A 27,406-nucleotide genomic window follows, 5' to 3' on the forward strand; every position below is an offset into this window, starting at 1 on the left:
TATACTTCCGGTCCTTCAGTTGAGATTTTTGAAAAGAAGATGGACGCCATTGAAGTACATCGTGGGATAGTAAAAGGTAAATTCATTTGTTCCCTATACTTCTGTAAGCTAGCATGAAAACTACGACAAATACACAATTAAGTAATGTCACATCACAGGTATATGTTTTCATACCAACGTGTTTTACCTACTATGAAATATTGGTGACGTTAGCTTGGTCGCTAGCTAGTAGCAAGGTCGCTAGCACTAGCTAGCTCAGAAAATTATTGGTAAAACATCCAGCAAGCTAACATAATTTCGGTGGGTTATAACCTTATCAAATTGAAATGGTTAAGTTTATGTTAATTTGTAATACTTAAACTGTAAACTGACATTAATATAATATTGGAGTCGACAACGTCTTAAAGTCCTTTCTGAAATTCGAAAAGGCGGTTGGAATTTGAATACCCACTGAGGGAATAGCTCTAACATGCTAACGTAGCCTAGCTGATTAACATTAGTTACAGCCAGAACTCCACTGTTCATAGCGATCTAACGTTAGTGTGCTGCCAAATGCTCACCTGGCACAAATGGATCTGTTGACTGACTAATTATAACAGTCTGTCGACTCATTGACGTTTGGTTGAACTGAACGCTATTGCTTGGTTATAAAAAATTGCTGCTAGCTAACATTAGCTGAGACCACGAGGGCATTCGTTTAACTGTTAGGCATTTGTAGCAAACAGAGGTGTAAGGTAACCGTTAGCCCTGTTGGTTTGGTGCAGTCTCCATTCTCTGTATGGCACTGGTATTAGTTTCTGTTAGAGTCTGTTGGCTTTATTTGGGTTAGATCAATTTCTTTGTTTCCTAACGTATAAAGGGTGCAGGTAAGCCAAAGAGTATAGAAGTTAGCTAGCTGATACTAATTTTAGATATTTGTAGAAATTGTGGTTCAATAGCTTGCAAGCACGTACGTGCATAAGGATATTCAGTCCATCAGGCATAACGTTACAGCTGAGCAGAGTAAGAAATGTTTATTCTCTGAAATTATGAGCAGTTTTTGTATGGATATGGTAAAATGTAGACGAGTTTACTGCCTAATGAAATTATTTAAGTTATTACCAGTCATGTTGCTTAAAAAGTAGGGATTATATGAACATATTTTAAGACAAAACACTTGCGGTTGAAACATTTGGTAACCTGTGGTAAATAATGTCAGAATAAAGTTTAGAAGTCCTTTGCTGGTTAGTTGATATACTGCTGATAGTCAAATCATTGTTGTTCTTGTATTGATGTAATCATTTTCTTTGTTTTAACAGGGTCAGCAAAATGCTCATCAATGTCCAGTACCATGGAGAAAAAAGTACCTCAAACTGCAGCCTGGTTTTTCCTTTCAAAGTTTAATTCGAGAAGGTGAGGTTTTATGTGGTTTAGCCAAAGTCCTTTTAGGCAAGTCCCTCCACTCGGCAGCCATATTGCAACGCTTTTTTTTTCTTTCTTTTTTCTAGCTTGTTTAGACTATGAATCAGCCTGACCGTAGGCATGTTTCTTAATGATTTCACACGCACACTTTGTATCCTGGCTGGAGTTAATGCAGATCCTTATGATCCTTTTTAAGAAATACATTTGAAATCAATCAAAGTTCAAAATCCCTGTGCACAGCCCTTTTGCAGGTGCTGATGGTGTGCAGTATAACTATTAAAAAGTCAAAAACTAGTATAAATCGCACACTGGAGGGTATATTTTGTTGACTTTATTTGGCGTGAAGGCTTTAGGTTCACGTTCAAACCTGATGAAGAAAATTGTGAAATGTGTTGTTCACGCCAAATAAAGTGGGTAGGGTTAAAAAAAAAAAAAAAAAAAGATTTTGTCACCCTTTAGTTGAATTAAGTGAAATAAAATCGGAGACCGAATTTCTTAAAGCAGCCCTTTAAGATTCCAATTTTTTTTTTCTTGTTCTTCAAACAAGGCACATCAATCCACTGGTGCAAAAGAAGAGAACACCTCTGCCATAGGAGATTCAGCAGAAAAAGGCTAAACAGGTGAGCATTTAAAATTAAAATATCACTAGGAGAAATCCTTGTCTGTCTCGTCTCCAAAATGCAGAAGCCTGGCTTTGTGTTCCGGTAGTGTCAAATCAGTGGGCACATTCAATCTTGCAGCTCTGCACAGATCTGGCTGAACGTAAAGTATGTTTATTAGATTCAGTCAGATCTGCTTGCAGATCCAGTGCTGCAAGATCAAAATCCCACTGATTTCATGCTACTAGAACACGAAGCCAAGCAATTTGCTTCCTTCAGATACAGGTCTTGTTATAATCTCTCTGTACACTTTCCAAGTTTACAATACTTCTGTTTGTCTGTAGAGATCCTCATCACACAACCACAGAAGTGTAATTATATTTTGAGCACTATCAGTGGTATTAAATAGCATTTGTTTTTTTGACGTTCTAGCTGCCCCCTTAGCTTTCTTGTTTGTACTCTGGATTTACACTTTTTAGAGGGTGCATGTAAGTTTTCTCTTTACAAGTGTATCACTGTTATTGTTTCTTTTTTTACGCATAGATGGTCCAGGAGGTTCTGGAGAAGAGTTAAATGGGAGAGGAAATAATGGAGGAGTAGTAGAGCACCTTGACACACTGTACAAGAAGGCATCTTCTGAATATCCTGGTCCATGGGTATGTTTTGTTTTGAATAAATTAATCTAATTGTATACAACAGTTAGGTCCAGTCAAACTATTAACTCTTTTCTGACTGAACGAGAGGGATTCCATGGGTGGGGTTCTCAGGATCTCAGGACATCCCTACTCAGACTTTTCAGTGGTAGTGCCATTTTTACCAATGATGATCCAATGTTATCGTTCCATTCATTCAAAGTGAGAGAACAGTGTAACATAACATCACAATTGACTGTTTGAGTGAGAAAAATAGAGTGCATGTAATAGGGTGAATAATGTAATGTGAAATAAAATGAAAAATCATTATTGTGCACATATAGCCTCACACAACCTGCCTGCAGAGTGACAAGAAAACCCTAAATTGGTGTCTTTTAATCCAGGTATTTGGTAGTAGAATTGCTGTGTAAAAACAATATTGAACTGGTGATTGTGGGGTTGATAAATGCTATAAGGCAGAACCTTAGCTGTAGGGATATCTATTACCAACTACACAGTGGCTCCATTTTCAAAAAACTCCTGAAGACCCAGCTCTTTAGAGAACATCTCCTCTCATAGCACTACTTACAACAAGTCTTGCTGATCCTAGTACTTACCACCTGTCTTGAACTGACACTCAACTGTTTAAAAACAGCACTCACTGATGCACTTATTCTTACTGTACTCCACTGTTTTTAAATTGTCCTAAAATTGTTGAGAGAATTGCTTTAAAACTTAAACTGCTACCATGTTAGTCGATTTGGTTAAAAATATGTTAGCCAAATGTAATGTAATATTACTTAAGCATATTTTAGTGGCAAGAAGCGTTAAGTCTATATTTTATCCATAATCCATGTTTAATCACTCTTCCATTTTATAGCTTGTAATGTTGTCTGAATATATCTGATATCATTTTCCTATTGTTTTTAGGATACCAGTACGAAGTCAAGGAAAAAGATATGCACTCAGCATTGTGACTGTTTCCTAATCTCAGGGATCCTTACTCCACCAATGGCTATGTAAGATTTTACTCATTTCCATTTAAGGTTATATATAATAATAATGTTCAACTATTGATCTGGATAATCATAGTTCTTGCCCACATTATTTTGCAGGAACACTTCTACGATGCTGGAAGAGGGACGGGCTATCTGGCATGGCGCCTAAAGCAACGAGTGTCGCAGCGTTTGGTCAAGAACAGCTCGGGAGCCTTGGAATACATGAACACCATGAGCTTTTTAAGGAGGTAGACTTTCTAATGAGGAGACACAGCACTCAAAAAATCCTCCATAGAAATGCATGGGGTTAGTTTGTAACGTATGGTGTTGTCTACATATATCACAACCCCTCCGTGGCAAAACGTGGACATGTAAATACATTGAGCCAATCATGTGGTGTGTTGTGAAGACATTGATTGTGCCAATCATGTGTTGTGATCTTGCCGCTGGAGCAAGATTGGTGTTGTGAAGCCTGCCGAAAGTGCCCAAAATGCGTTGCAATATGGCTGCTGAGTGGAGGGATTTGCCTAAAAGGACTTTGGGTATACCCACATGTAACATCACTTCATGGTGACATCTGTCTTGCTTATGGAAAATTGGCCCATTATTGCACATCTCTAGTAATAGGTTTGAAGCAAAACACAAGTTTGTGAAATTGTAAAAAACTCTTGATTATATTGTTTTATTTCTTGTTTATGAAATGTTTACTCAGTGTTGCAGAGCATTTTCATGCATATGTGGTTATGGATTGTGAGGTACATTGTTTTATTGTTAAAGTCAATGATTTGTATGAGTATAAGGCCTTTGCTCAACAAAATGCTTATGGACCAAACTTTGACATATATATTGTACCTCTGCACATTGATTTGAGCCATATCATGGCAAATGTTAATAAAAAAAGAAAAGTAATTAATTTGCTGTGGTTTGTTTAATATGTTTATTTTGATAAATATATGGCTCTAGAAACTAATTAATTACTCCAATAGAGTTAATTATGAATCACTGATGGAGTTAATGATACACTCCAATAGAGTTAATTTTAACTCTGATAGAGTTAATTATGAAACACTAGGCTAGTGTTAATACGGCAACACTATGGCAAGTGTTATTTTAACACTGATGAGTGAGGATTATATAAACTCTGGAATAGTGTTAAAATTAACACCCATAGAGTAAAATTAACACTGGCCGATTTACTGTGTAGACTTCCGAGGGCCCTGACATTTAAAACGAGACATTGAGAACTTTGAAAAAGCACTGGTAGTTTACTTACAAGACGATTTATACAGACAGTATCTTCACGAAGTTTAGCGTTTGCAGCCATCTTGAATTTAGTCACGATAAGTCGAGCAACGAGTAAGAATGAACAGCTATGATAAGGGATCAGATTCCAAAAATAATTCAGTGGAAATGCATGGATTCCAGTTGCTGCTAAGAAACTGGAATCCATGCATTTCCACTGAATTATTTGGGAAGTCTACCAATGAAGTGTGGAGATACATTGAGCCTCGTAAATGGGTGTAAAACAGTGATTTATTTGCATGGCTAGCCCGATGCCGAAGCACCACTACTGAAAAAGTTGTTGGTAGCATCGGCTAACTAGCGCCAGATTTTGGAGTGCAGGGGACAAGTCGAGATGGGCTATGAGACATACGTTCACACTCGGTATCATGTTTCAATACACTTTAGGTCAATATCACACCGGAATTCTCCTTTAATTCTTTCATGTATCTTTCAGTAAGGCTAATGGTTTGAATGTGAGATTGTTTGTGCGCAAGCTCTTAAAACTAATATTTTGATTTGAATGGAAATAGTAGGAATTGATGAAGTATGAAGTTTGTTAATACACACAAATCAATTAATACATGTATCTCTCATTTGGCATAATAGTTATGTAGTTACCAAGAAATTGCAGAAAAGTGTTGATTTCTGAAGGGTCCCAAAAAAGTTTGGGGTCTTTGTGTGAGGTCCTCCAAGACTGCATAAATATGGATGGGACTAACTCAACACTGTCAAATATGACTGGTACGCAATAAAACATGTCATGGAAGTAACAAAGTGCTTGATTGGTTAAGGTAATGAGTAGCAGAAACTATGTTTTTCTCTTTTTTAATTTGACTTCAAAGTTGAAAGTGGGCTTAAAGGGTACACTTACCCTAGTCAGATGGCAATGAGATAAAAACGTATACATGCTAACGAATGACCGAATTCATTTTTCTACCTTAAGTGTTATTTAATTATTCACATTTAATTTATGCTGTCTAAAAATTAACAGAAAGACTTGATTGATTGCACCTTAATTGTACCGTAATGCATTTCCAAAGCCTGAGCATTATGTATTTAAGCGCATTATGTATTTAAACGCATTCCATTTGATTGTTGGGTTATTTATTTGGGGTATTTGCATGGCTTCTTTGCCTGCTTATTAACTCCAGTTAGGAATGATTGGGCTCAACGTGTTCATTAGGATCCTCTTTATTGCACTGATTAGCATTTAATGGAGAAAAGACCCCTATCACTTCCCCTAACTGAAATTTATTTAGCTAATTTTACCCATTGATCTAAACACACTGCATTGCCCATATTAACGATCAAGACTTGACTGCCTAACAAAGTACACAGACATACCAGTACTTATGAAGCTGGCACTGAGCTCCTTTGACTACGATTCCTGGTCTTTAAGATTGGCATGCTCATTCCTACTACAGACATCATCAAACAAAGATCTGTCAGCTGATCTGTGTATTCCTTCTTTGCGGAATGAATAGATGAATGAATGAATGAATGAATATTAATGAATAAATGAATGAATGAATAAATGAATGAATGAATGAATTAATATCTTTATTGTAATTTTACATATACAATGATATTTGAAAGTGTATGTCTTTTATCTGTGCAAAAGAGAGTTCAATAAAATAACTAATCTTAATAAACTAATAGTAATCTTATAAAAATAATAAATAATAATCTAGTTTGGAGAGACAACAGAACAAGTCTAGACATCACAGTATCACAGTCTCCAGTATCTTTTAAACAGGATTCTTAAAGTTGGAGAAGTGTTTCTTGGAAAGTCACTTCATGGAGCATCATGAGCTCATCTAGAAGTAGGCTACATCACATTGACAACAATCTCGACTGACACACTTTCTCAGGCCTGCAAGTATATTGTTTGAGCGCTGACTCTTGGACAATGCCCACAAACAGGGCCACAGGTAGGCTAAGCTTCCTCTAGTTTACCTTTGGCTTGAAAAGAAAAACAAACACAGCTAAACATTACAGCTAGACATTACCACTCCACCCCCTTTCGGAGCCTGATGGGAGCAGCTCTCGTCTCCGCTGGTAAACATTCCGAGACGATCCGGCCAAGGAAGAATAAAAAAAAAAAAAGAAAGAAAACACAGCCTTCCCTCTCAACAAGCATATTTTCTCTCCACAGTGAGATAGGGCCACAACACGCATCCTTGGCAGAGCTGATTAGGGATGACAGAGAGTGTCGGGGTGCAGGAGGACACGCTGGCTCACCCTGCCCAAAAGCAAACAGCCAGAACAAATGCCAAGAGTGCAGTGCGAAATACGGTCAGGGAGATTTGTGCCCGCCCTGGAAGCAGGGTCCAAGTGGAGAAACTAATTGGCTTTGATCAAATGCTAGCAGTGTGTAACATGTTTTAATAAGCATAGTGAAATGGAGGGTTATCTTCATCCTCTTTCTCTTTCTTTCTTTGCTTCTTTCATTCAGTCTTTTTTTCTTTCTTTCTATCTCTCTCTCTCACACACACACTGCTTTTTTCCCCTCCTATTGTGTTTATCAATGACAGAATTTGTTTAACCAGTTCATGCAGGTAAAAGTTTTGAATAATTATTGCTATTAAAAGTACACTTCATCATTGAGGAAAACAAAAACAAAAACAAGTACAGACATAACTAACTTAGAATATATAGTTGAAAACACTCTAGTGTTTCAGCTTTGTGCTCCACAAAAAAAAAAAACAGTTTTATAAAGATCAGGATTGACACAGGACGGGGATCTATATTAGGTCTTGCACTGAAATACAGCCGTATAATCAGTGCAATTTAATTCATTACATTACATTACATTACATTTGGCTGACACTTTTTAACCAAAGCGACTAACAACATGGTAAACAGTAAGTTTTAGAACAATTCTCACAATTTTAGGACAGTTTAAAAAAACATTAGAATACAGTAAGAATAAGTGCGTCGGTGAGTGCTGTTTTTAACAGTTACTTGTCAGTTTAAAACGGCTGGTGAGTGCTAGGATCAGTAAGACTTGTTGTAAGTGTTGCTATGAGAGTAGATGTTCTCTAAAGAGCTGGGTCTTCAGGAGTTTTTTGAAAGTGGAAAAGGATGTCCCTGCCCTTGTAGGAACTGGCAGTGTGTTCCACCAACGAGGAACAACAGATGAGAAAAGTTTGGATTGGCTTGAGCGTACCGGTGGTAGAGCTAGACGTCGTTCGTCAGAGGAGCGCAGCGGTCTGGAGGTAGTGTAAGTCTGTATGAGGGCATTCAAGTAGGTGGGAGCAGAGCCGGAGACTACTTTGTAGGCAAGCGTTAGAGACTTGAATTTGATGCGGGCCGCCATAGGTAGCCAGTGTAGCTGGATGAGCAGCGGGGTAACATGTGCCCTTTTGGGTTGGTTGTAGACCAGGCGCGCCGCCGCGTTCTGGATCATCTGAAGTGGTTTCACTGCGCAGGCTGGGAGACCTGTCAGGAGGGCATTGCAGTAGTCGAGTCGTGAGATGACTATTGCCTGAACCAGAAGTTGGGTAGCATCTTGAGTCAAGTAAGTCCTGATTTTCTGTATGTTGTAGAGTGCAAAACGGCATGACCGGGCGACTGAGGCAACATGATCTGAGAAGTTTAGTTGGTTGTCAAGAACAACTCCTAGATTTCTTGCAGTCCTGGTCGGTGAAACAGACAGGGAGTCAAATTTGATGTTGATGTCGTGGTGTATGGTAGGTTTAGCTGGGATGACCAGCAGTTCATATGAACAATTCATATGCAAGGGTGATCTTGGTGTTGCCCTCTATTCGGAATCTGCAAACTGTGTGCCGTACTTCATGTGCCAAGTGTGTGTGTGTGTGTGCACGCACATGCGTGTGTGTGTATGAGTGCGTGTGTGAGTGTGAATGTTTTGCTCAAGGCAATCTATTGGAAGCCATATCACATTTCCCTCAGTGCCAATACCCAGTTGGGCACTGCCAACATCCAGTTCAGTGGCTCACTCTTGAAAGCCTGCGTGTGCTCTGTGGGGATGGCCAGATTGGCTGGTTGGCAGTGACTGGCGGCAGGTTGGAACTGGCTTAAAGGTCCCTAAACAGAACAGAGTGGTGGACCCAGGAGATGCTCCTTTCGCCACTGGCCGCCTTTACCAAGATGTACTCTGCTCCTATGCACTGTGTTGTTCCACTGCATTGTGGGGCTTGGCTACTGCATGTCCACACAAAGTCTGCCAAGTAAATTGAGGTTTTCAAATATTAAAACAAGCATGTTGCCATAATGCAGTGTTTATCAAAGTGTGGTCCGGGGACCACTGGTATCCCAAGTGGTCCGCTAGCAGACGTGGTAAAATGTAATATAGATAAGTTGTTTGCAATATTGAACCAACTTGCATGTATATCCAAACAGTTCTGCAACACTGCCTATGTAAGCTACGGCAGTTTAAATCATATGAATCCTCTGACACAATAACCAAGGTGCAAAGACAATAAGCAAGGTGGTTCAGTGAGTAGGCCTATTGTGTAATATACTGTTGAAGTAGGTCTACTGTTTTGTTTTTTAGGTAGGTGGTTCGTGATTTCTTTTATTGGTTAAGTGGTCCTTGGTCTGAAAAAGTTTGAGAAACACTGCCATAATGCATGTTTGAGCCCAGGGATGAGAGCAGTCAGTGTTAGAAATCAATATACATTTTTTTTTTTGCTACCTTGTTTTATGGCAGCTATAAGGGAATTATGAAGCTGTCATGTATTAAGACCCTCATCAACCACCCTGTCAAGCAGAGGAAGGAAAGCTAAGCCAGGGTCCTTCCCATGATGCTCACGGCTCGGTGGTCCATCACACAAGCTCGCACAGTGACGGGCGACAACCTTTTCCTGGATGCAGCTCTGAAATGTCAGGTGCCTAATTCGCACTCGTGTTCCATCACGCGAACAGAAATTAACAGTCTCTCGAGCAGATTGGAGATTTATGATGTTGGATAGTGCCCCCTCATACACACACAGACACAGACACACACACACACGCCCCACCCTCACCCCTCATTGCAAGACAATCTGTCCAGATGATGAGGTAGATCTCCAGGGCTTTGGGAAGTTATGATGATCCCGAGCTTGCCATCAGTATGCAGATGATGAACTGATTCCTTAGGTACACTGTCCAGCAGACGGTGCTTATCGATTCAGTGCAAGGCGAGGGAAAGGAGCGAGGTAGAGATATTGACCTGCATGTACAACAGAATTGACCAATACCACACATCATACCACACTAGAGCATCAGACCACAGCATGGTGCGTCTGCTTTCCTAAATGCTAGATAAATAGCTTCATCAGGGGGCGAAACTCAACAGCCTCTCTGTTTGATCATGGCTACCTAATGATTCTGATGCATATTTGATGGGCTGTGATGGGATATGTGTTGTTCTGCTGATTGTTTGACTTCTTTTTCCACTCGCACATCTCTTTATCTCTCACACCCTACCCCATTCTTTCATTCTTGTGTTTAGCTGGTGATATGGACTGATTCAGTGATCTTTAGAACACTTTTGATAAGGTTTTTTTTTGCCAAAGTTAAAGTTTCTTCCTTCCTTTCTTTCTTTCTTTCTTTCCTTCTTTCTTTCTTTCTTTCTCCCTGTCTGTCTTTCCTGCTTTTTCTTTCTTTCTTTCTCCACATCTATCTATTCAATTGTCTCTCTCTCTCTCTCTCTCTCTCTCTCTCTTAAGAAATGGACTCGGAAATAGTGCGGGTCCTACTCTACAGCATCATCTTCCTGGTCAGCGTCTTCGGGAACCTGCTCATCATCGTGGTGCTCATGGTCAACAAGCGCATGCGCACCGTCACCAACTCCTTCCTGCTCTCGCTGGCGATCAGCGATCTCATGATGGCTGTTTTCTGCATGCCCTTCACCTTGATCCCCAACCTGCTGGAGGACTTCATCTTCGGGGCGGCCATGTGCAAGATTGTCTCCTACCTCATGGGTAAGACCGGCCATCTCGTCTCAGCCCACATCACATCTCATGTAGTCAATCCGATTGAGATGTTTATAATTAGTGGTCCATGGTGGGCTGTCAGTGAATGCTAGATGTGTGTGTGGATCGGTAAAAGAACAAATGAAGACTTTCCAAAACGTTATATCCACCATTTAATTTTCATAAATATTTTTTTTTTACATTTTGTTTTCCAAGTAATTTCAGTAGAACTGTAATTGTTATTTAATTTATCTTTACTCAATCAAAACAACACAACGGCAATTTGATGATATTACCTGAAATACACAATTAAATAGCCTGACTTTTTAATGTTTTTAAAAACGGAGATATAGCTAATGCTTCTTCAAAACACACTTTAGGTTATTTAAATGCCCTCATCTATTTACTCACAGCTCTAAATCAGTTGATGGCAGTAGGTAATTAGTAAGGGAGGGTGAGGGAAAGGGAAGTTGGTTTAGACACCAATAATCCCACTACCTGCACTCTCATCTCACATAGACTGTATCTGAGAAATGCCTGAAAGATGTGATATCCTGTGTGCATCTTATTGTGAGAATCTGATTATCTGGTTATGGTGCGATGTCTGCTCATTTTCCTCTCCTGTTTGTATCGTATTGTGAGAATCTGATAATCTGATTATAGTGTGATGTCAACTCTTCCAGCCTTATCTCACAATAATCACTCCACTGAAGAAAAACAGACAGGCATATTTTGCACGCCACTGTTCACATAACATAGTTTGGTCCAGACATTTTTATACCAAAAGAAAGGAACAGTCCATTGCTAAAAAAACACATGTTTGCAGACAGAGATAATCCCCTAAAATGAATCGTGCTAGTGTAAAGAAGATGTGGAACCACTCACATAATCTTAGATACAAGGAGAAAGAGAAAAAATCAATGGATTAATTCATGAAAAAAGTAAATGGCAAAGCTTGATCAGTCTGGTTAGGGCAGACATGTCAAAGTCAAGGCCCGGATCCGGCCCGCGAATGAATTATCTACGGCCGCCGGGATGATATTTGATTAGTATTAGAACCGGCCCGCAGGCCACAGCCACCGGCTGCTGTTTTGCACGCACCAATACTCCATTTCCCACAATGCAACGGTAGCCCACGAACTCACTGCGGCGCCGCAAGTGGGCCTCGGCTTCATTATTCATCAGTATTCAGTCAGGGCAGATGTCAACTTTCAGCTACCCCCCTCCCCAGTGTTGTGCCTGAACACGTTCATTGAACTCGTTCATATTTTGAGCGAACGTGAACTGAACGTAGGCTACTGTATTAGCCTACTACTGCCTGATGAACGTTACGAACTCGTTCATTCTGCTGTCTGTAATCAGCACGCTCTTTCAGTTTAACTTCGTTGAAAAGGGTGTCAGATTTCTACAGAGCCTTCCACGCGAAAACCCGGCTAAACACACCGTGTTTTAATGCCTTAATATGGCAGCATGCAGGTCACCATTTGTCAAACTATGGGGCGCGGTCCGCAATGTGGACAATGGTCTGCAGAGTGAAATTATTCCCCAGGCCATCGTCTGATAATTTGCTGCGCAATTGATCAAGGAGCCGCGGACAGAAAAAGAAAACAAACATTTCTGCAATTAGTAGGAAATACTTGTTTGGTGTCATCAAATATAGAGGCATAGAATTAAGTCGTGGTATGGGCGTTTATTCAATGCATGCGTGTGCACGTTGGTAGCAAAGCTAAGCTTCAACCTATTGGAAGGCTATTTAATTATGAAACGACATTTAATAGAACGACGTGGATTTATGCAACTTCCATAAAAAACAGAGCATAGACTATATAAAACACTGTTTGGCATTAAGTATTAAAGTCAGCCAAAAGCTATTAATTAGTCTTAGTTAAAGATAGTTAAAGATCTCCAGATCAGTAATTTACGCATAATCTGATCCGCCATTTACCATTCACAAAAGCTGGTATTGTGTTTCCTGAATCCTTACATTCAGGCATTCAAATTAAATGCAATTAGCATATAAATATTCTATCAGCTATGATGCTTGCATGAGGGAAACATCCCAAAATAACAGCACCCATATAACTGCTGTTGTTTTGAGAAGTATTTCTCATGCAAGCATCGTGCAACAATGTAAAAACAATGAAACTATTGTAGGCCTAATTATATTTTACATTAGTAAAGCAGTACTCTGATGTGCATGTTTTCACAAACTTTTGACTGTTTTGAAGTGCATGTATAGCAATAAAAATAATAATAATTGTGATATCATTATGATAATTTGATGAAGGGTGGGAGGAGGGGGTGGGTTCATGTAGGTGGGCCCTATGACCCCAAAGTATGCCTTGACTGGGCCTCAGGTCAAAGAAGTTTGAGAAAGGCTGATGTAGACGACAAAGCAGCAAGGAGGCCTCGTATGATTATTTAAACAAGTTTTATGACAAGGTCGGTGAGGATGCGAAAAATCGTACATTTCTGTGCAAACTTTGCCCGCACTTCAGTCACAGTCATTATTCATTTAATTATTAAATAAAATACAGTACACGTCTTGGTTCAATAGGTTACGTGCAGTCATTTTAATATGTTTTAATAAACATTGAACCAGTCCGGCCCTCGGCTTATAGCAAATTTGTTTTTTTGGCCCTCTAATGTATGTGACTTTGACATCCCTGGGTTAGGGTGTCTCTTTCTGTACATTGAGATAAATGTAGCATCTCATGGGTACACATATGTTGGTGTTCCTTCAGGTAAAAAGGATTAAAGCCAGCGGACTTCCTTGTTTGCCTTTGCCAGATATTGGCCTCTGGCAGTGTTGTGTCATATTTCTGCACACCACAACACTGAAAACATGGGTTGTGTTTGCACTGTGTGTGTACAACAGGAAGGAAGGGGGATTGAGGCTGAAAGTAATTTCACCTCTCTGATCCCCGGGTGTAGGGTGGGCATAGGGGCATGGTCAGTCAGTTTCTCGGATTTCGGAAGACATTCTTTTGGAAATAAGTCTACACATTGCCCTTTTGACTTTGTGTGTACCTTTATATGTAATAAATGGTATTCTTGAGTGTGTTTGTACCAGTCATTCATGAAATCATAATTTCTTACGTTAAGTGCTTAATTTTGAGCTTTATTTTTTACCTTTGACCAATTTTAAGCTTTGAGCTATTATTAAAGATAAATGAGCCATTATCAAAATCATGAAACCTATGACCCATTATACAGATTTTTATTTATAAATGACCTTTTATAGTGTTTTAAGTGGCTCTAAGTGGCTTAAATTATGATTTCATTAGTCATGTCCTAAAATGTTTTTCTGCATATTCACACTAAAATGTCATCTCAGAGGACAGTGCTGCTGTCCTTTCTTCTGTCTCACAGAAGCAAATCAGAGATTACTGAATTCTATTTTAGCCCTATTTTAGGAATAAGGAATACAAGAACAGTTATTACTGTATCTGATTTCTTGGAGAAACATGCTAAGGGATTGTTGGTTATACTTTACTTGAAGATATCTACATAAGAGTGACATGACACTGTCATGTACATGTCATAAACATTAAATCAGATAAACGTTTATGACATAACACTTGTGTCATTAAGTGTCATTCGGTTTTTCTCATGACAAGTTAGGGTTAGGGTCCATGTGTCATGACAGTGTCATGTGTTCACTCTTATAGATACCTTCAAGTAAAGTGTTACCGGATTTTAAATTTTGTTCTGGGACAATCACAACTGCTGGATGCATCTCATGCCCCTCTAAATTTTCCCTCCACAGGAGTCTCTGTCAGCATCTCCACCTTCAGCCTGGTCGCCATAGCGATAGAGCGTTACAGTGCCATCTGCAACCCACTCAAGTCGCGCGCGTGGCAGACGCGCTCGCACGCCTACAAGGTGATCGCCGCTACCTGGGCCATCTCCTTCGTCATCATGACTCCATACCCAATCTTCAGCACTCTTAAGGACAGACAGAAGCCAGACAACACCACGGCACACATGTGTCGCCACGAGTGGCCTAAGAGTGGAGTCGAGCAGACCTGGTGAGAGAACCTGTCCACCAATGCCCAGTGTGTAACCTTTAATGCACCTTGACCACACCCTATTTATTTATTTTTGGTCTTTCTTATCACACAAACAAATCTCATGAGACTCCAGAAGACAGAAAGCTATGTAAATCACGTGGTAATTACCTTTATGTTGGGGTAACTTGTAACTTCTCACATGAGGAGCTGGTAGTGTTTAGTGCATAGACAGTAAAAGAAAGTGACAACGCTAACCAGGCTAATAAAACAAACCATGCTACGGTGAGTTAACATAGACTGTAGGCTATATAAAGAACAGTCTATGTGAGTTAACGTCGAAGGGCAAAGTCACAGTCTTCTAGTTGTAGTCTGTTTATGAAATGAAAGGAGCAATTTCATTTTTTAAAATAAGGCAAAATAGTGTGATATTTTCACAGTTAGTAGGCTAGGCTTGATTGTTACTGTACACACACTGAAAAATATTGAGGCAAATTGTAGACCCTTCCATAGGCTATACAACTAAACACAGATGTTGAAGGTCTTGCTTGGATTTTTGCTTGCTTGGATTTTTAAAAATCATTATTCTATGTCATTTGCACTTTCAGAAATAAGAGATGCTGTAGGCCTATTTTCAGTTTTATAGCTGATTGTCTTATTTTATTTACAAGTTACAGATGGAGTCTGGGTACTTATTGTACTGTTTAGCCTACATCTTACACACTTCAGGCTGTTGCAGATAGCTCAGGGAAGAGACTGTATGACACTACAGTAGGTGGTACAGCCTGAGACATGCACAATAAAAAAAAAATGCTTTCTGCATTTTTGTTTTGCTTTTCCCTCCATTGTACCGAACTCGTACCGAACCATGATGTCCGAACTGAGGTATGAACCGAACCGTGACTTCTGTGTACCGTTACACCCCTAGTGTGTTTGTGTGTGTGTGTGCGTGTGTGAGTGTGTGTTTGTGGGTTATTGTGTGAGTGTGTGTGTGTGTGTGTGTGTGTGTGTGTGTGTGTGTGTGTGTGTGTGAGAGTGTGTGTGTGTGTGTGTGCAGTGATGGAAGTAACGAGTTACAAAAGTAATGTAATTACTGTAATATATTGCTTTTTGCTGTAACGCGGTAATGTAAGGCATTACAAAAAAAATCGGGTAATATTTTACTCGGGTACAAACTTCAGTAACGCGCATTACAATGCATTTAACCCAAAATTAAGTGGTGTTTTGTTTTGATACTCGCAAACAACACTGCGAGAACAACAGAGGAGAAAAAATCTGCTTAAATAGCAGAACGTTATCTCCTGTTACTGGTTGAAGATGACTGTGGCTGGCTGCAGCTGACTTGATGGACATAAGCCTACGCTCATTATTTTCAATTTGTCAGAGACATCTAGGATATGAAGAACAGTTAAGTGCACTTTGTGTGTGAAACCGAAAGATCTCTCTATACCTAGCGAAATAGCACAATTAGTTTAATGACACATCTAGAGCGGTGCCAAACTTATCTTTTTGATTCTTGATAAAGCATAAATGCTCTTCTAGTGCATGTCAGCTTCATGCTGTGAACTTGAATTAAAGAGAACGAAGGGATAGAAATGTAAAAAAAGATGGAGACTTGGGTCGCAAAAACAGTGACTTCAGACTTGACTTGCGACTCCACTCAAAAGACTTCAGACTTGACTCGTCTCAGACTCGAGCTTCTTGACTCCTGAACAAGCTGTATTTCATGCAATTATTGCTTTTTAATCTAAATTTATTAATGTATTTCTGTTTTATTTTATTGCTACATATACTTTGGGTAATGTATAACGAGCGGCATGGCCCATTGGCCATAATGTGCAATGCATGTATGTGCGCACATCACAGCTATACTGTATATATATATAAAAAAAATGCATTGACTATGGCGACAACAAGTCCTCCCGGATTTGTGCCTTTTATCATTACTTTCGGCTACAATAACTTCGTGCACAGAGGAAATAAGCTCGAGCTTCTATCCATTCATCCTCTTCAAACCATTCACTCATCCAAATATTAAACTATCCATCAACATCCATTAAACAATCTGCCTATCAACATCCATTCAACTTTCTGTCTATCAACATCCATTATAATGGATGTATATGTATACACTATCTACATTCAACTTTTATACTATATACTATATACTATAAACTATATACTCTGTCTCAGGCTTTAAGCATCAAACAATCTGGCTCTCTTAAGACTACTATTTCCTCTGCCCACAACTGTTTCAAAATAAATGTCCTCACTACAATAATTCACTATTAAATAATTTAACTATTTAAACTACTCAACTATTTAACTGTTCAGCCATTTCAACTGTCAGTTGTTATCAACTATGACTCCTGCCAACTGTTTCCAAATAAAAGTTTGTTTGGCATTTTATGTTAATATACAGTATGTTTATATTTTCATGCACTGGTAATTTCCTCAAAATTACATTTTCTAGTTTACATTTACATTTAGTCATTTAGCTGATGCTTATCCAAAACGACTGACAGAGCTTTCAATCAACCACAATATAATCAATAGGCCAAAATCATAATTGTATATCTGTGCCGAGTTTCATAATTCAAGTCCAGAACTGAATAAGAAAATCATAAGACTATGTATCTTGAAGTTCCAGTATGTGAGAAACTTGACGTGCCTTAATATCTCCAACCTCAAGTATGCAGCTAATACGGAAATATAATTGTTATTTAAACAAGGTGAACTTCTCCCCACTGTGGAATGCAGAAAATTATGCTACAAGGAAGGGAACACACTCAACACCTTCAAACACACTCAACACCTTACCATCTATGGTAATTGGTCATTGTGGTTCATTGAGATATCTCATTTTGGCATGGAGAAAATAGGACTGGTTGCCTTTGTCGGTGTCCTTTGCTCTGTGAACTTGCACAGGTAAACCTTCAACCCAATAAAATACAAATGACAAAATACTATTTTGTATTTGAAATACATATTAGATAGATAGATAGATAGATAGATAGATAGATAGATACTTTATTGATCCCCAGGGGAAATTCAAGGTCTCAGTAGCATACAGACATCACACACACATTCACTAACGGCAGAAAAAAGTAATTAAAAGTATATAATATAAAAACTACCGGTAAGCAATAAGGACAGTAGAAGATAAAGAATATACTAAATATACTAAAATACAAATTATACTAAATAACACTTAATCTAAATCAATTCTAAAAACAGTATCCACATAGTGGGTGATTAATCAATCAAGAGGCGCTTGCAATGACTGAGGCAGGGACTGAGCCTGTGATTCTATGTGCATAGTAAGGTAAGGTAAGGTGCTCTGTGTGAGTGAGTGTCATCGTGATGGTGCAAATGAGTAAGTCCAACAGTGCAACAGTGCAAGAATAACGTCTATATATATCTTATATATATATATATAACTATATTAAGAAAAGGTATAAGTGTGGCCACAGTTCGGCTGTGGCATGGAGGGAGGGGTTATGCATATGTGCTAATACAGCATGCAAACAGTGAGGCAGAAAGACAGTGGTAAAAAGTGGCTAGTAGACAGACAGTATCCAAACATGGAGGGGGTGAAGAGGCAGACAGACTATGCGGAGAAGTCTATCTCTCCTCTTCCCTTAAAGGAATATGGTGCAATATCCAGAGATGGTGGGGGTACGATAGCCTGTGATGGTGAAGGTGAGTGTTGCACTGGTATTGAGGGGGTGTGGGGTGGGGGCTGGGGGATGACCACCTCCTTGATGTCCCTGTCAAGGCTGCCAGAGTCGTGGACACCTCAACAGGCACAAGCAAGGTCCACCTACTGGAGGGGAGTGTTTACAGCAGTTCCGTTTCACACATGCGCAGTCTACGCGTCACTTTGACGCGCGGTCTTAAATTTCGGTCGACTCAAAGACGCGACGCATGCTGTAAAAATGACGCAATTCTCGTCACGCGCTCACCAGTGCCGCATGCGCGGGACGCAGACGCGGGACCATACTTTAGGCTTCAGGCGGGGGCAGGGTTGAGGTGATGGTGGCTTAAGTCGTTGGGTGTCACCGGGATGCAGAGGTGGAAAGACTGGGAGGCTGGGAGGTGGGAGTAGGGCAGGCACGCAAACAAGAGTAGTGTCTGAGTCAGCCGACATGCCGACATATTACATGTTTCAGAAATACTACCCATCCCTGGGAACAGGCAAATTACATCTTTATAATTGGCCATATGATGACATACTTAGGTTAATACTGTATTTCACCAGGTCTGAAGCAAACCAACCCACTTAGGGCACCAAAATGGCCAGCAGTGGCACTGTGTAGTGTATCTTGACATGTCTTTAAGTTTTGGGAACAATATACAGGTAGTGGGCTCTCTGTTGATTTGAATGAGTAGGCCTAAGCCTAAAGTTACAGCATTTTTATCACAATTTACCAGACTTTGACCTTTTGTCTGTTTTTTTTAACAAAATTCTGGCTATGATTGTTCCTTGTATTGCATCATGAGCCATCACTGCGCCTATTACATTCTGCTGTTGTTAGCCTTAAGCCTAGCTCAGTCATTATGCTACCACATCGCCCTCCATTATAAGATAAATGAGCTGCATTGAGCATAATAAACTGCATTTAGAATGCCAAATCTGTTTGTTTGTGTTCTGGCTCTAAACCTGCGCCAGATCTTTGAGTCTCAGGCTGAGCAGCGTGCTCTGGTTGTAGATCAGTTGCCTGGCTGGCCATGCTAAAAAAAAAATTCCCTAGAAACATCAGGAGGATCTGTGTGCGTCAGGGCGCATGTGATCATCTCTCTCTCTCTCTCTCTCTCTCTCTCTCTGTGTCTGTGTGTGTGTGTGTGTGTGAATTTAAACCCTTTTATGTTTCATATGGAGTTATCAACACATCTAAATTTCATGTGTCCTTGCTCACTTAAAGCAGTTGAGATTCTCCTTTGTCTTTTCCCACTGTCTATTATACCGTATCTGTGGAATTTAAAGGCACAGTGCTTCTTTGAACTGTATCAGCACCATCCTCAACACATTGAGAAATACTCTGTACATTCCCCTAGTGACAAGATTATATGGACAGGGTAGCAGGGCAACCAATAAGGGTTTAGAAGGATTACTACTAGTAAGATTATTACTTTTTTCATTATTGATGCCCTAGGATGGGTTTACTAAGCAGTCTCTGCTCTTGTCTATCAGTGTCTCCTGCCCTGCACAGTATTACACTGATGTACTTTCTCTCTCTCTCTCTCTCTCTCTCTCTCTCTCTCTCTCTCACACTCTCACATGTAAGATAGTCACAACCACCGTCATAGCCACAACCTTCCTCGGAAGGTCACTTGGCAGATCCACTGAGGCAATGGAAGGTTAAGTGCGTTGTTTATTGGCTGTCCACAATAGAGGAATAGAAGCCTCTGATTTTCTACTGCCCCTAAGGATTTAAACCTCAGTCACCTTTTAATCTCAAGTTTTCTATACTGTAGCTGCCTCCCCACTGCTTTGCCTGTAGTGAGATAAACCTAAATCTAGTGTCAACCACCACCATCCATGTATGAAACTGCATCCCCTACAACATATGAGCAGTTTGTATCCAGCCAGTCAAGGCACAAGCTCTGTTTGTCTTTGGCCTTGTTTTTACAGACACATTCTTTTGCTCTCTCAATGAGAGGGGGAGAGCTGTCACTCCAGCGAGCCTTGAACTCGGGTCTCTGGTGTATTAAGCGTGAACTCCGACCTCATCATCAGAGAGCTCAGCTCATTGGCGTGGCAGCTGGAACGTTTGAGTGGACAGGGATACCGCCTCTGCAGAGATGCACTGGAGAGTTTACAGTAGATCCCGGATCATGTATGGACGTTGGTGTCCTCTCCCTAATTGTGTGTGTGTTCTCTGTCCTGCCCTGTGCTGTGTTGTGCTGTGTGTTTAGGTACATCCTCCTGCTCTCTGTGCTGTTCTTCATCCCGGGAGTGGTCATGTGCATCGCGTACGGCTTAATTTCCAGAGAGCTCTATCGCGGCATTCAGTTTGAGCTCGAGCAGAAGACAGGCCAATGCGGTAAGCTCTCTCTCGCTCTTTCTAACTCTCTCTCTCTCTTCCTCTCTCTCTCCCCCCTCCCTCTCTCTCTCTCTGCGTCTGTACCATTTAGTGAAGTCAGCTGTGTCCGGTCCGTTTTTTAATGACATAAGGTCAAAGTGATCTAACCCCCTTTGGCTATGTTAAAGTGAGATGCTGCAATGAGCTAATCCTCCTGCACAGCATTTCCTGATGTTCAAGTTAATGACAGAATTAGAGCATATTTGTATTTATAGACAGGCCATCTGTTATAAAATATATGAAAATGAGAGAGAGGGAATGAGAGAGAGAAAATGAGAGAATCTTCATGAGCACTTTTTCCAGGAAAAACATATTTATTAATCACAAGTGGTGTCAGTCAAACCAAATCGCACTTTTGCCATTTGTGCCATCATGAGAGTATTTAATATTGTCTTTCATCTATGAGAATTGCTTCCAGGTTGAAATTGCCTGATGTTTTGAAGCAGCAAGGGCCATATACTGACTCAACCAGGCACTATTAAGCCTTAATTGCCTTTTCAATATTTTTAGAAAAACAATTTCCGTAGACTTGCTTATGGAAACATTTAATTGAACATGAACTATGTAAGACAGCTAGCCTGACGTGCCAGACCCACATTAAAATGTAGGGTCTGGGCACTCACCATTAGCAGTGCTCAGTCCAAGGGGCGGGATAATCAGTTGTCTTTCAAATTCCCTCTGCACGCAATAGGACAGCGGCAGCGCTATGAGTCCCATGCGTTTCCCACCAGCGGAGCTAGTTGGCTAGTTCAAACGTTTGCCAACTTAATAAAAGCTTAACTCGTGTCACACTGTTCGCCAGCAGCAACATCTATCTTATTTGTTTTCAAGTAGCAGGGAATTCAAGCCAAACCGTTGCAACTCTGCCATCAATCATTATGTTAAGCCCACCTAATGACTCTATACACGATTTCATTGGCCTGATTAAGTTTCGATTTCTGGAGCTCACAAGCCAACGGAGAGTTGCTAGACTAGCCCTGGCAGCTAATGTAATTTGCTGCCGCTAGGGGCGCGTCTAGATTTCTAGGCTATAAGACAGCCACATCCAAACGATGTACATACTGTAAGTTAGAAGGTGCAGCGTGAACAATTACTTTTTCAGTCCACAGAGAGTGCACACTGTGCTTTGCCATATTATGTTGAATTTGAACTATTCACCCCATCAGGAACACAGCGCTCGTCACCACCCTCTAACTGTAATTTTCACAACTGAGCGGGACCATTCAATCACAATTGAATCGAGTGAACTGACAACTCCATTAAAAGGAATGAAAAGTTTAGTGATCATAAAGTAATACAATACATGAAAGTAAGATGTCAACAAATGGAGATGCAGGGCATGCTCCACTGAAAAAATACTCAAACTATTTGTGCAGTTAGACTATAACCAGGGCCGGAGTGGGGCCACTTTTCAGCCCAGGAGTTTCAGGTCCAAGATCGGCCCACATTTTCCATAGTGGTGGAAATTGGATAAATGAAGCAACATTTCAGCTCTTACTATCCTGTAGTTTTTATTATGACCGCTGCTAGCGAAGCGGTCATATAGGGATTGTCAAAGTTTTTTTTTTTTTTTTTTTTTTTTTTTCGTCATCTACTTCCTGAATTTTTGGTCATGAAATTTGGTGGGTATGTAGCACATGAAATTTGGTGGGTATGTAGCCCCACTAGACTTTTACGGAAAAAATTTGTTTCGTCCCCGGGGTTGAGTTGAGTGATGGAGGCCAATTTGATTGATTGCATTTGTAGAAAACTATAAATGCGGTTATACCAAGCAAATTGATAGCAGCACTGTAATTGTATCTTTCGACTGTCATTTGTTGCACGTGCTACAAAAATCATTCTGTGCAATGGAAGATTTACCAACGTTACACCAGTCTGATACAGTTTTGCCTATACGTGCGTGAGACTGAGACGCCTGTTTATTTTGTTTTAAGCACGTGCAAGGTGTGAGAGGGGAATCGATGTGCTTTGATTCCAGCTTGGTAGTTGTAGTCTGTGAAATTAAAAAGCACGTGTGCGTGAAGTATCCAAACAATGACACCTTCATTTCATTATGGCTGCTTTAGCAACACACCTTAAGCTACTGTGTAGTGGGTCCCATTTAGAAGTGGCTACTTAGATAGATAGATAGATAGATAGATAGATAGATAGATAGATACTTTATTGATCCTCAAGGGGAAATTCAAGGGTCTCAGTAGCATACAGACATAACACACAACATGCACTTACAACAGAAATGGTAAACATTAGTATAGTATAAACATATAACTAAACTCCACTGTACAATAAAGACAGTAGAAGATAAGATAAGAAACTAACAAAACTAAATACTAAATACACTATATAAGTTAAATTAAGAAAGTCCAATGTGCTTGAGGGTGATCAAGCATAAGACGCTTGTAGTGACATGGAACTGACAGAGATGTTTTTGTTTATAAATAAAAAAATTTACAAAAAATTAAATAAATAAATAAATAACATTATGCTGATACCTTTTGCTTTTCCCAAATACAATGTAGCCTACAGGTGTAAGTGACCTTTCATCAATCCAGTTGCAATGGATGAACTGTGATGAACTGCCCTACTTGTGATTTCTTGTGATTCTTTTGAGATTTTATTTTTTAGAAGGTTTTATAACAATGCTACATCTTCTTTGGCTATTCTACAATCTATTCATCTTTTCAGCACCAGTAGGCTACTTTCTGTGCAGCCGCACACACACACTCAGGCATGCCAAACAAGCATACACAAAAGTTTCAAGAGTGGGGGATGGAGTAAAATATGGAGACAAATTGAAGTGTACAGGATGTACGGATGTACAGGCCTGAGCGGCGGTCATATTTTGTACCGCTATGCGGTACATCTAGTTAGTACCATGGTTTAAAGGTTATATAATGATTCACTTCAACTGAGAAGTTTGAACAAAAAATATTCCACTATTCCACAAGTTAACAAAAACAGAAAGAAAGAAAGAAAGAAAGAAAGAAAGCCTTTGAAATGTAGCCTATCCCACGCTTCCACAAAGAGGCATATTGAACTAATGTTTAGGCTACACGTTTTTTGCATGGGTAGGCTATATTGTTGTTTGGTGATTTAGCCTACTCCTTTACTACACCCACTTCTGAGCAAACAAGGCATATAGGTTTATCATGTAGCATAATTGCTCTTTCTTACATTAAATAACTTTAATTTATCCTCTCTACTTGTCCCTGTAGTCATGGCCTCCTCATCACTAATTTCGGGCTCATCTTCAGTGGTCAACTGGTTGATCTGCTGCTCAGAGGCTACACTTTTTACCGGATAGGCCTACACAAATCAAGCTTCAGTTTTGTTATCAATATTTGCATTGGATTGGATTGGACTGGACTGGATTTGATTGGACTGGATTGGGATTCCTGAGATATGAGCCTACTTAATGTGATTGTTGATTGGATGTATTGAATTGGACTGGATTGGATTGGACTGGACTGGACTAGACTAGACTAGACTGGACTGGACTGGACTGGATTGGATTGGATTGGACTCGATTGGATTGGAATTGCTGAGATATAGCACCCCTAGTGGTCAAAAGTCACCAAATGTATTGTGCGTCCTCAGGTTGTGGCCACGAGTCCACGTACCAAGTTTGAGGTTGATACGAGAAAGTCTTGCTAATTATAGCCCAAGTCCATATACCAAGTTTGGTTTTGATATGTGAAAGTGTTGCTGAGATATGAACCTACTTCCTGTGATTATAGCGCCCCCATAGTGGTCAAAAGTCACAAAATGTATTGAGCCTTCTCCTAATTGGGTCCTGAGCCTATGCACTGAGTTTGGTTTTGATACGTGAAATCTTGGCTGAGGTAACAGTTCACTTCCTGTTTCGGATACAAAAGGCTACTATTTTAAGTAATGTGCTTGCGAATAGCTGCTTGACAACACTACAATGTCCATTATTAGCCCAATTACATTGCTAATAATCATTGACTATAGGCTATCTCTCTTTACCAGTTGCCACTTTTGTCTGTCCTCTTAAAAAAAATGTGGAAGCTTGGCACATTTGACAGCATTTTACCTGGCAGTTTCAGTACCTCCTGGCCTCTTTCTACCATCTATCCTTACTGACGCTTATGGCTACAGTAGGGCATGGTTTGACATGGTTGTGTCTGAAAATGTCTCTTTTAACCTCAATATGGATTACACCTGGTTTCAGGCAGAACATTTTCACAGACAAAACAGAGTACTATGTAACTTTAATTTCATGTATGTCAGAGTTGTCATATATGCCAGAATTCTTATTCAGTCATTCTTAAAGGAGAATTCCGGTGTGATATTGACCTAAAGTGTATTGAAACATGATACCGAGTGTGAACGTATGTCTCATAGCCCATCTCGGCTTGTCCCCTGCACTCCAAAATCTGGCGCTAGTTAGCCGATGCTACCAACAGCTTTTTCAATAGTGGTGCTTCGGCATCGGGCTAGCCATGCAAATAAATCACTGTTTTACACCCATTTACGAGGCTCAATGTATCTCCACACTTCATTGGTAGACTTCCGAGGGCCCTGACATTTAAAACGAGACATTGAGAACTTTGAAAAAGCACTGGTAGTTTACTTACAAGACGATTTATACAGACAGTATCTTCACAAAGTTTAGCGTTTGCAGCCATCTTGAATTTAGTCACGATAAGTCGAGCAACGAGTAAGAATGAACAGGTATGATAAGGGATCAGATTCCAAAAATAATTCAGTGGAAATGCATGGATTCCAGTTTCTTCCAGTAGCAGCAACACATTTATTTGTTCTTTTACGATTTGCAGGCATTACAAATGGTGTGAATGCCGCTGGTGCGACTGCCACCACAGGCAATGACAACGGCGACGGCTGCTACATCCAGGTGTCCAAGCGTCCCAACGCCATGGAGATGTCCACCCTGACGGCAGCGAAGGGCTCCACCAATGCGGAGCGGCCGCGCAGTAACACGTCGGAGGCCAAACTACTGGCCAAGAAACGCGTCATCCGCATGCTGGTGGTCATCGTGGCCCTGTTCTTCGTCTGCTGGATGCCGCTGTACACTGTCAACACGTGGAAGGCGTTCGACATGTACTCGGCACACCGCGCCCTCTCGGGGGCGCCCATCTCCTTCATCAAGCTGCTCTCGTACACTTCGGCCTGTGTCAACCCGGTCATCTACTGCTTCATGAACAAGCGCTTCCGCAAGGCACTGCTGACCACCTTCTCCTGCTGCTGCCGACCGTGCCGCAGGCGACGGGTGTGTAGGCGGGGAGGGGCCGGTGGGGGCACGGGGGCGCTCGGAGAGGAGGACGGCACAGCCATGGGGGCGTCAATGTCCAAGTTCACCTACACCACTGTCAGCAGCATGGGGCCGTGCTGAACGACGACCACCACCAAGCACCCCGTCCTCTTACTACCGCAGACACACACACACACACACACATACACACACACACACACACACACATACACGGTCATAGATGAGGGGTGGATGTGGTGCATCGGTTGGATATGGTGTATGTGATGGGTGATGGTGAATATAGCCGTAGGTTGTTTCTAGAGGTTGGACTGGGGATGAAGTGTGGAGTTTGATGGAGTTATCAAATGGCACTTGTGGCTGAGTAGTGAATATGCCTATCTGTGGTGTACATTAATCTTATTCCTTGTCCTGCTGTATTTATTTTTATGTTTTTTGCATTTAACAGGTACAATAATTGCCTTAAGCTTGGGGAATGGAGCTTTATTGGCAAACCATGATTGTTGTCTTTTACTTAGTCTTTTACTTTGCCAGTCATGAAATACAACTAACCCACAGTGGAGAACTGGTAAAGCAGTATAGTACAAGAATTATGTCTTATTTTGGCACTGTGATACATGGCTTCAAATAGACTTACTGGTGAATCATTAGGTTACACTTTACGTCATTTGGTGAATAATGTAGTAGCATTTGAGAAAAAAAAAATATTGCTACTTGTAATGTTTTGATTGTTACGTGTCTTTGCGTTTGTGGTGATGTACTGTAATGTCTACTATTTAAGCGCTGAAAGCATTTCTGTGACGTGGACTACAAGTGCCTGCTCTGAACTCTTCTTTAGTCACTGATCTGTGGTGTTTGGCTCTCGGAGTTGGTGGAATGTACTGATTGTCTGTGTCGATGTCAGTAAGAATTACATGGCTTTACGTTCAGCGCTCGACTACGATTCTTGAGTCTTCTGCCGTTTTTGTCTGAGATGCAAACCACCATCACGCCCCCACCATTTCTCAGTATCTATTTCCCAGCCCAAAATCCCTGCATAGAATTTGATATTGGCATCTGATGTAATCCAAATGTCCAAATGTTCTTTGTTACCAAATAATCGTTTCATATTCTCATACTGTTCCTGAGAACAAACGGAATGAGTGCACCAGACTCCAGCTCTCCCAACTCACCCTCTCTAACTCCCTCTTTAATTCTGGCAAATCACAGAATCTACCCATTCTT

At 40.5% G+C, this 27,406-nt stretch overlaps 1 protein-coding gene and 2 long non-coding RNA genes across 8 annotated transcripts in view; all 3 read left to right on the plus strand.

The window, feature by feature from the left end:
- LOC121696756 (cholecystokinin receptor) overlaps positions 1–27,111 on the plus strand; it is a 38,722-nt gene extending 11,611 nt beyond the window's left edge. For 2 of the 5 annotated variants that reach the window (XM_042077852.1, XM_042077853.1), the window contains exons 2-6: positions 9,590–9,767; positions 10,590–10,844; positions 14,605–14,866; positions 20,765–20,892; positions 25,731–27,111. In XM_042077852.1, coding sequence (XP_041933786.1) covers positions 9,761–9,767; positions 10,590–10,844; positions 14,605–14,866; positions 20,765–20,892; positions 25,731–26,305 — 1,227 coding nt within the window. In that variant the 5' untranslated portion in view covers positions 9,590–9,760 and the 3' untranslated portion in view covers positions 26,306–27,111. Of the gene's footprint in view, positions 1–7,108; positions 7,210–9,589; positions 9,768–10,589; positions 10,845–14,604; positions 14,867–20,764; positions 20,893–25,730 lie in introns of those variants that run through there. The other 3 variants (XM_042077850.1, XM_042077851.1, XM_042077854.1) reach the window with 2 other exon arrangements.
- On the plus strand, positions 5–3,230 carry LOC121696820. Of its 2 annotated transcripts, XR_006026323.1 has the most exons (5): positions 5–76; positions 1,299–1,392; positions 1,949–2,021; positions 2,544–2,656; positions 2,977–3,228. It is a non-coding gene; the product is annotated as an uncharacterized LOC121696820 (long non-coding RNA). The 2 variants fall into 2 exon arrangements; XR_006026322.1 differs by having other exon boundaries at positions 2,544–3,230.
- LOC121696829 lies at positions 3,422–4,543 on the plus strand. Its single transcript, XR_006026324.1, has 2 exons — positions 3,422–3,651; positions 3,748–4,543. It is a non-coding gene; the product is annotated as an uncharacterized LOC121696829 (long non-coding RNA).
- Positions 27,112–27,406: the final 295 nt, after the last annotated feature.

Source organism: Alosa sapidissima, chromosome 2 (genome assembly GCF_018492685.1).
Source record: "Alosa sapidissima isolate fAloSap1 chromosome 2, fAloSap1.pri, whole genome shotgun sequence".
Classification (NCBI taxonomy): Eukaryota; Metazoa; Chordata; class Actinopteri; order Clupeiformes; family Clupeidae; genus Alosa; species Alosa sapidissima.